This window comes from Podarcis melisellensis (assembly GCF_964234715.1).
Source record: "Podarcis melisellensis genome assembly, chromosome: Z".
In the NCBI taxonomy this organism is placed as follows: domain Eukaryota; kingdom Metazoa; phylum Chordata; class Lepidosauria; order Squamata; family Lacertidae; genus Podarcis; species Podarcis melisellensis.
The window spans coordinates 102,078-111,888 of record NC_138547.1 but is presented as its reverse complement, the minus strand read 5'-3'; the positions used below and the strand labels follow the sequence as shown (position 1 = coordinate 111,888).

The following is a 9,811-nucleotide window of genomic DNA, read 5'->3' as shown; positions in this document are numbered from 1 at the left end:
CATACCATGCATCCCAGTGAGCCATACTATCGTTCCCAGTGGGGTGTACTATAGTTCCCAGTAGTGTATACTATAGTTCCCAGTGAGCCATACTAGAGTTCCCAGTGAGCCATACTATAGTTCCCAGTGAGCCATACTATAGTTCCCAGTGGGGTGTACTATAGATCCCAGTAGGGTGTACTATGGTTCCCATACTATAGATCCCAGTGAGCCATACTAGAGTTGCCAGTGGGTTGTGCTATAGATCCCAGTAGGGTGTACTATAGATCCCAGTAGGGTGTACTATAGTTCCCATACCATGCATCCCAGTGAGCCATACTATAGTTCCCAGTGGGGTGTACCATAGATCCCAGTAGGGTATACTATAGTTCCCATACTATACATCCCAGTGGGGTGTACTATAGAACCCAGTGGGCCATACTATAGTTCCCTTTGAGTCATACTATAGTTCCCAGTAGACCATACTATAGTTCCCAGTGAGCCAAACTATAGTTCCCATTGGGTTGTACTATAGTACTATAGTTCCCAGTGGGGTGTACTATAGTTCCCATACTATACATCCCAGTGAGCCATACTATCGTTCCCAGTTAGCCGTACTATAGTTCCCATGCTATAGTTCCCAGTGCTATAGTTCCCGGTGAGCTGTACTATAGTTCCCATACTATAGTTCCAAGTGAGCCATACTATTGTTCCCAGTAGGGTGTACTATAGTTCCCAGTAGGGTGTACTATAGTTCCCAGTGGGGTGTACTATAGATCCCAGTGGGGTGTACTATAGATCCCAGTAGGGTGTACAATAGTTCCCATACTATACATCCCAGTGAGCCATACTATACATCCCAGTGCGTCATACTATAGTTCCCAGTGCTATAGTTCCCGGTGAGCTGTACTATAGTTCCCAGTGAGCCATACTATTGTTCCCAGTGGGGTGTACTATAGATCCCAGTAGGGTGTACTATAGTTCCCATACCATGCATCCCAGTGAGCCATACTATAGTTCCCAGAGGGGTGTGCTATAGATCCCAGTAGGGTGTTCTATAGATCCCAGTAGGGTATACTATACTTCCCATACTATACATCCCAGTGAGCCATAGTATAGTTCCCAGTGAGGTGTGCTATAGATCCCAGTGGGGTGTACTATAGATCCCAGTAGGGTGTACCATAGATTCCAGTAGGGTATACTATAGTTCCCATACTATACATCCCAGTGGGGTGTACTATAGTTCCCAGTGAGCCAAACTATAGTTCCCATTGGGTTGTACTATAGTACTATAGTTCCCAGTGAGCCATACTATAGATCCCAGTAGGGTATACTATAGTTCCCAGTAGGGTGTACTATAGTTCCCATACTATACATCCCAGTGAGCCCTACTATAGTTCCCAGTGTGCGACACTATAGTTCCCAGTGCTAGTAAGCTGTACTATAGTTCCCATAACTCCATACTATAGTTCAGGGTGTGCCATACTATAGTTCCCAGTGCACCATACTATAGTTCCTAGTGAGCAATACCATAATTCCCAGTGAGTCATACTATGGCTCCCAGAGCTCCATACTATGGTACCCGGTGCGCCATACTATAATTCCCTGCGTGCCGTACTATAGTTCCCAGTGCACCATACTATAGTTCCCAGTGGTCCATACTATAGTTCCCATAATATAGTTCCCGGTGGGTCGTACTACAGTTCCCAGTAGGGTGTACTATAGATCCCAGTAGGGTATACTATAGTTCCCATACTATACATCCCAGTGAGCCATACTATAGTTCCCAGTGAGTCATACTATGGCTCCCAGTGCTCCATACTATAGATCCCAGTAGGGTGTACTATAGTTCCCATACTATACATCCCAGTGTGCCATACTATAGATCCCAGTGCTCCATACTATAGATCCCAGTAGGGTGTACTATAGTTCCCATACTATACATCCCAGTGTGCCATACTATAGTTCCCAGTGCGCCATACTATAGATCCCAGTGCGCCGTACTATAGTTCCCATACTATAGTTCCCACTGGGCCGTACTCTAGTTCCCAGTGCTCCATACTATAGATCCCAGTAGGGTGTACTATAGTTCCCATACTATACATCCCAGTGGGCCATACTATAGTTCCCAGTGCGCCATACTATGATTCCCAGTTAGCCATACTATAGTTCCCAGTGCGCCGTACTATGATTCCCAGTTAGCCATACTATAGTTCCCAGTGCGCCATACTATGATTCCCAGTTAGCCATACTATAGTTCCCAGTGCGCCATACTATAGTTCCCAGTGCTCCATGCTGGGAGCCATACTATAGTTCCCAATTCCCCCCAGTAGGGTGTACTATAGATCCCAGTAGGGTGTACTATAGTTCCCATACTATACATCCCAGTGTGCCATACTATAGTTCCCAGTTAGCCGTACTATAGTTCCCAGTGCTCCATACTGGGAGCCATACTACAGTTCCCAATCCCCCCCCGTTTCCCCTATAGGAGGATTTCCGGGGCGAATCCTGGGACGTCTTCCGGAAACTCCAGTTCTGCGAGGGGCGCCTGGTGCACCTGATGCAGGTGGCGGCGGCGCCCTCCCTGCGCCTGGACTTCAGCAAGGAGGAGACCAATGAGGTGCGGGAAACGTAGCGCCGGGTTGGGAACTGTAGCGCCAGGCGCAGAAAAAGAGGCAGGCTGGGAATTGTAGCGCCAGGCGCAAGAAGGCAGGTTGGGAACTGTAGCGCCAGGCGCAGAAAAAGAGATGCTGGGGACTGTAGCGCCAGGCGCCTGGACTTCAGCAAGGAGGAGACCAATGAGGTGCGGGAAACGTAGCGCCGGGTTGGGAACTGTAGCGCCAGGCGCAGAAAAAGAGGCAGGCTGGGAATTGTAGCGCCAGGCGCAAGAAGGCAGGTTGGGAACTGTAGCGCCAGGCGCAGAAAAAGAGATGCTGGGGACTGTAGCGCCAGGCGCCTGGACTTCAGCAAGGAGGAGACCAATGAGGTGCGGGAAACGTAGCGCCGGGTTGGGAACTGTAGCGCCAGGCGCAGGGAGACAGAGAAGTTGGGAGTTGTAGCGCCAGGCGCAGGGAGACGGAGAGGATGGGAATTGTAGCATCAGGCGCCTGGACTTCAGCAAGGAGGAGACCAATGAGGTGCGGGAAACGTAGCGCCGGGTTGGGAACTGCAGCGCCAGGCGCAGGGGGACGGACAGGGTGGGAATTGTAGCGCCAGGCGCACGGAGGTGGACAGGATGGGATATGTAGCGCCAGGCGCCTGGACTTCAGCAAGGAGGAGACCCATGAGGTGCGGGAAACGTAGCGTCGGGTCGGGAACTGTAGTGCCAGGCGCAGAAAAAGAGGCAGGCTGGGAACTGTAGCGCCAGGCGCAAGAAGGCAGGTTGGGAACTGTAGCGCCAGGTGCAGAAAGACAAAGAAGTTGGGAACTGTAGCACCAGGCGCAGGGAGGCAGAGAGGCTGGGAATTGTAGCACCATGCGCCTGGACTTCAGCAAGGAGGAGACCAATGAGGTGCGGGAAACGTAGCGCCGCGTCGGGAACTGTAGTGCCAGGCGCAGAAAAAGAGGCAGGCTGGGAACTGTAGCGCCAGGCACAGAGAGGATGGGACCTGTAGCGCCAGGCGCATGCAGACAGGTCGGGAACTGTAGCGCCAGGTGCAGGAGGACAGACAGGCTGGGAATTGTAGCGCCAGGCGCATGAAGGCAAGCAGGTTGGGAACTGTAGCGCCAGGCGCAGGAAGACGGACAGGCTGGGAACTGTAGCGCCAGGCGCAGGAAGACAAAGAAGTTGGGAACTGTAGCGCCAGGCGCAGGGAGACGGACAGGGTGTGAACTGTAGCGCCAGGTGCAGGAGGACGGACAGGGTGGGAACTGTAGCGCCAGGCGCAGGAAGGCAAAGAAGTTGGGACCTGTAGCGGCAGGCGCAGGATGATCGACAGGCTGGGAATTGTAGCGCCAGGCGCAGGGAGACGGACAGGTTGGGAACTGTAGCGCCAGGCGCAGGAAGACAAAGAAGTTGGGAACTATAGCGCCAGGCGCAGGAAGGCAGGTTGGGAACTGTAGCGCCAGGCGCAGGAAGACGGACAGGCTGGGAACTGTAGCGCCAGGCGCAGGAAGACAAAGAAGTTGGGAACTATAGCGCCAGGCGCAGGAAGGCAGGTTGGGAACTGTAGCGCCAGGCGCAGGGAGACGGACAGGTTGGGAACTGTAGCGCCAGGCGCAGGAAGACAAAGAAGTTGGGAACTGTAGCGCCAGGCGCAGGAAGACGGACAGGCTGGGAACTGTAGCGCCAGGCGCAGGAAGACAAAGAAGTTGGGAACTATAGCGCCAGGCGCAGGAAGGCAGGTTGGGAACTGTAGCGCCAGGCGCAGGAAGACGGACAGGCTGGGAACTGTAGCGCCAGGCGCAGGAAGACAAAGTTGGGAACTGTAGCGCCAGGCGCAGGAAGGCAGGTTGGGAACTGTAGCGCCAGGCGCAGGAAGACGGACAGGCTGGGAACTGTAGCGCCAGGCGCAGGAAGACAAAGAAGTTGGGAACTATAGCGCCAGGCGCAGGAAGGCAGGTTGGGAACTGTAGCGCCAGGCGCAGGAAGACGGACAGGCTGGGAACTGTAGCGCCAGGCGCAGGAAGACAAAGAAGTTGGGAACTATAGCGCCAGGCGCAGGAAGGCAGGTTGGGAACTGTAGCGCCAGGCGCAGGAAGACGGACAGGCTGGGAACTGTAGCGCCAGGCGCAGGAAGACAAAGAAGTTGGGAACTGTAGCGCCAGGCGCAGGGAGACGGACAGGGTGTGAACTGTAGCGCCAGGTGCAGGGAGACGGACAGGCTGGGAACTGTAGCGCCAGGCGCAGGAAGACAAAGAAGTTGGGAACTATAGCGCCAGGCGCAGGAAGGCAGGTTGGGAACTGTAGCGCCAGGCGCAGGAAGACGGACAGGCTGGGAACTGTAGCGCCAGGCGCAGGAAGACAAAGAAGTTGGGAACTATAGCGCCAGGCGCAGGAAGGCAGGTTGGGAACTGTAGCGCCAGGCGCAGGAAGACGGACAGGCTGGGAACTGTAGCGCCAGGCGCAGGAAGACAAAGAAGTTGGGAACTATAGCGCCAGGCGCAGGAAGGCAGGTTGGGAACTGTAGCGCCAGGCGCAGGGATACAAAGAAGTTGGGAACTGTAGCGCCAGGCGCAGGAAGACAAAGAAGTTGGGAACTGTAGCGCCAGGCGCAGGGAGACGGACAGGGTGTGAACTGTAGCGCCAGGTGCAGGAGGACGGACAGGGTGGGAACTGTAGCGCCAGGCGCAGGAAGACGGACAGGCTGGGAACTGTAGCGCCAGGCGCAGGAAGACAAAGAAGTTGGGAACTGTAGCGCCAGGCGCAGGGAGACGGACAGGGTGTGAACTGTAGCGCCAGGTGCAGGAGGACGGACAGGGTGGGAACTGTAGCGCCAGGCGCAGGAAGACAAAGAAGTTGGGACCTGTAGCGGCAGGCGCAGGATGATAGACAGGCTGGGAATTGTAGCGCCAGGCGCAGGGAGACGGACAGGCTGGGAACTGTAGCGCCAGGCGCAGGAAGACAAAGAAGTTGGGAACTATAGCGCCAGGCGCAGGAAGGCAGGTTGGGAACTGTAGCGCCAGGCGCAGGAAGACGGACAGGCTGGGAACTGTAGCGCCAGGCGCAGGAAGACAAAGAAGTTGGGAACTATAGCGCCAGGCGCAGGAAGGCAGGTTGGGAACTGTAGCGCCAGGCGCAGGAAGACGGACAGGCTAGAGGCTGCATTCTATTCATATCTAATATTAATATCTCATATTAATAGAGTAATGTAGCGTATTAATAATAATAATTGCCCCCGGGCGGCGCTGGGAATCGTAGCGCCAGGCGCAGGGATACAAAGAGGAAGCTCTCCAACTGGGCAGAGGAATCAGATCATTAAACTAATTAATGAATCATTTTAATTAATACAAATCGTACAAACAAGAATTCGTAGAATATCGTATATGTTCTAATCATAGAAAATATAATATAAGGTAATATCAGGTAGAATAGGATAGAAGAAGCCAGGTAATTAGTAATTAATAGTTAATAACGAACGAATAACGAGCTAATCATTTCCCCCAGACCTTCGTCCAGGTGCGGAACGTTCTGGAAGAAAGTACCAGGGAGGAACCCCAGAACCTGAGGATCGCCTTCGAGGATGACGAAGATGTCCGAGGTTCCCGGCCTTATTATTCCAATTATTAATCAGCATTTGCTTTATTAATATTATTAATCAGCATTCCTATGATTAACATTATGATTAATAAGCATTCCTTTTATGAATACTATTCATATCTGCCTGATTAATATGATGAAGATTCAATCCCTTCACATTATTATTCATATAATTATTCATATAATCATTCATATTATTATTATTATTATTATTATTATTATTATTATTATTATTATTATTACTATTATTATTATTATTAATACTATTATTATTAATATTATTATTATTATTATTTCCCTTTTTCCGGCAGAGGCCTTCAATTTCGTCGACATCGATCACAGCTATTAATTAACATTATGAATATTCAATCCCTTCACATTATTAATTTTATTATTATTATTATTATTATTATTATTATTATTATTATTATTATTATTATTATTATTATTATTATTATTATTATTATTCCTCTCCGGCAGAGGCCTTCAATTCCGCCGACATCGAACACAGCTATTAATTAATATTATGAATATTCAATCCCTTCACATTATTCATATTATTATTTATTCACATTATTATTCATATTATTATTATTATTATTAATATTATTATTATCAATATTATTATTATTATTATTATTATTATTAATGTTATTTCTCTCCGGCAGAGGCCTTCAATTTCGCCGACATCGAACACAGCTATAAATTAACATTATGAATATTCAATCCCTTCACATTATTAATCATCATATTATTAATAATATTAACATTATTAATAATATTAATATTATTTTTATTATTTCTCTTTTTCCGGCAGAGGCATTCAATTCCGCCGACATCGATCACAGCTATTAATTAACGTTATGAATATTCAATCCCTTCCCATTATTATTCATATTATTATTCATATTATTATTCATATTATTATTCATATTATTATTATTATTAATATTATTAGTATTATTAATATTATTATTATTCCTCTCCGGCAGAGGCCTTCAATTCCGCCGACACTGATCACCGCTATTAATTAACATTATGAATATTCAATACCTTCACATTATTAATCATATTATTATTATTATTACTATTATTATTATTATTAATATTAATATTATTATTATTTCTCTCAGAGGCCTTCAATTTCGCCGACATCGACCACAGCTATATTCCCGGCCGGGAGGAAATTAAGAAGCAAGGCCTGAAGCTAATTGGGGACAAGACCAAAGTCGTCAAGAAGAAGCCCCGGGGGGCCGCCAAAAAGTCCCTTAATTAATTAATTAATTAATGGCTCGATTAGTTCGTTAATAAAGAATAGTAGTATTCTTAGTATTAAGCGTCGAGCGCAGCTAATATCCCCGGGCGGGAGGAGATCGAGGGAGAAGAGCAAGGTGGGGGGGACTCCTAAAAGTCCGTTAGTTAATTAATTAATCAATCAATCAATTAATGGACTTATTATTATTATTATTATTTTATTTTTATTATTATTATTATTAATCGTCGTCGACCGCAGACACATCCCCGGCTTGAAGCTGATGGGGGACAAGACTAAAGTGGCGGCGGAGAAGCCCTTAATTAAGTCCCTTAATTAATTAATTAATGGCTCAATTAATTCGTTAATAAAGAATATTAGTATTCTTATTAAGCGTCGACCGCAGCTAATATCCCCAGGCGGGAGGAGATCGAGGGACAAGAGCAAGGTGGGGGGACTCCTAAAAGTCCGTTAGTTAGTTAATTAATTAATCAATCAATCAATTAATGGACTTATTATTATTATTATTAATAATAATCATCTTCGTCGACCGCAGATACATCCCCGGCTTGAAGCTGATGGGGGACAAGACTAAAGTGGCGGAGGAGAAGCCCTTCATTAAGCCCCTTAATTAATTAATTAATTAATTAATTAATTAATTCGTTAATAAAGAATATTATTAGTATTATTAAGCGTTGATCGCAGCTATTATCCCCGGGCGGGAGGAGAGCATGGAGGGACAAGAGCAAGGGGACTCCTAAAAGTCCGTTAATTAATTAATTAATTAATGGACTTATTAATAATAATAATAATAATAATAATAATAATCGTCCTAAAAACTCCTAAAAGCCCGTTAGTTAATTATTAATTAATTATTAAATAATTAAATATTATTCAAATATTAAATGATAATAATTAAATAATAATTAATTAACAATTAATAATTAATTAATGGACTTATTAATAATAATAATAATAATCGTCGTCGACCGCAGATGCATCCTAAAAGCCCTTTGGTTAATTCATTAGTGAATAATTAATTGATTAATGGACTTTATTATTATTATTCTATTACTGTATTATTATTATTACAAATCGTCGTCGCCGTCGACCGCAGCCTGGGAAGTTTGGCCCTCGCCGGACGCCGTAGTCAAGAGAGTTGCCTCCCCCAAGATGGCCGCCGGCACCGGGCTCAAACAAGATGGCGGCCGCGGTTGCCTAGCGACGGGCGGGCAAGGCGGCCTACTCGCCGTAGCGAAACGATGAGAACAATAAATAATAATAATAATAATAATAATAATAATAATAATAATCTATTATTTATCCTACTTACTATATAATAATAATAATAATAATAATCTGTTATTTATGAGAAAATTCAAGGCCGCGCTCCCTCCCCCTGTTGCCTAGCGACGGCCTCCCGCGCCAATCTTGTCCCTCTCCGGCCACCGTTGGGTCTAACACGTCATTGCCCCCTCCGCGCCTTTTTACGCCAATTGTCCCTCCTCGCTTCCCCTCCCCGGCGCCTGATTGGCTGGAATCCCCCCTCGGCAGTTGCCTCCTGCAAGATGGCCGCCGCTGCCGCCCGGCTTGCCGATCTTCCCCCTCGAATTGTCCCGCCTCCTTCTCTCTCGCCGGCTCCTGATTGGCTGCGGCTTCCACTATGTCCCTCTTCGGCCGCCGTCCGTTGCCGGAACGTCACGCCGTTGCTAGGCGAGGAAAAAGCCAGTCAAAATGGCGGCGGGTGCCCGTCATCCTATCATCCCGCCTCCTCTCCCTTCTGCGCCTCCTGATTGGCTGCGACTTCAACCATGTCCCTCGTCGGCCGCCGTCCGTTGCCTGAACGTCACGCCGTTGCTAGGCGAGGAAAAAGCCAGTCAAAATGGCGGCGGGTGCCCGTCATCCTCTCATCCCGCCTCCTCCCCCTTCTCCGCCTCCTGATTGGCTGCGGCTTCAACCATGTCCCTGAGCAGTTGCCTCCACCAAGATGGCCGCCTCTGCCGCCCGGCTTGCCGATCTTCCCCCTCAGCACGTCATCGAATTGTTCCGCCTCCTCTCCCTTCTCCGCCTCCTGATTGGCTGCGGCTTCCACTATGTCCCTCAGCGGCCGCCGTCCCTCCCTCGGTTGCTAAGCGAAGAAGAAGCGGTCCAAAATGGCGGCGGCTGCCCGTCATCCACATGTCCCGCCTCCTCTCCCTTCTCCGCCTCCTGATTGGCTGCGGGATTAACTATGTCCCTCTTCGGTCTCCGTCCGTCGCCGGAACGTCACGCCGTTGCTAGGCGAGGAAAAAGCCAGTCCAAAATGGCGGCGGCTGCCCGTCATCCTCTCATCCCGCCTCCTCTCCCTTCTCCGCCTCCTGATTGGCTGCGGCTTCCACTAT

The 9,811-nt window shown here is 48.3% G+C and overlaps 1 protein-coding gene across 1 annotated transcript in view; it reads left to right on the top strand.

Annotated features, from left to right (window-relative positions):
• Window positions 1-7,458, top strand: part of LOC309362362 (coiled-coil domain-containing protein 183-like) — a 21,452-nt gene extending 13,994 nt beyond the window's left edge. The window contains exons 9-11 of the mRNA XM_081898005.1: window positions 2,468-2,599; window positions 6,086-6,179; window positions 7,312-7,458. Of these exons, the coding sequence (XP_081754131.1) occupies window positions 2,468-2,599; window positions 6,086-6,179; window positions 7,312-7,454 (369 nt within the window). The 3' untranslated portion in view covers window positions 7,455-7,458. The remainder of the gene's footprint in view (window positions 1-2,467; window positions 2,600-6,085; window positions 6,180-7,311) is intronic.
• The last annotated feature ends 2,353 nt before the right edge of the window (window positions 7,459-9,811 follow it).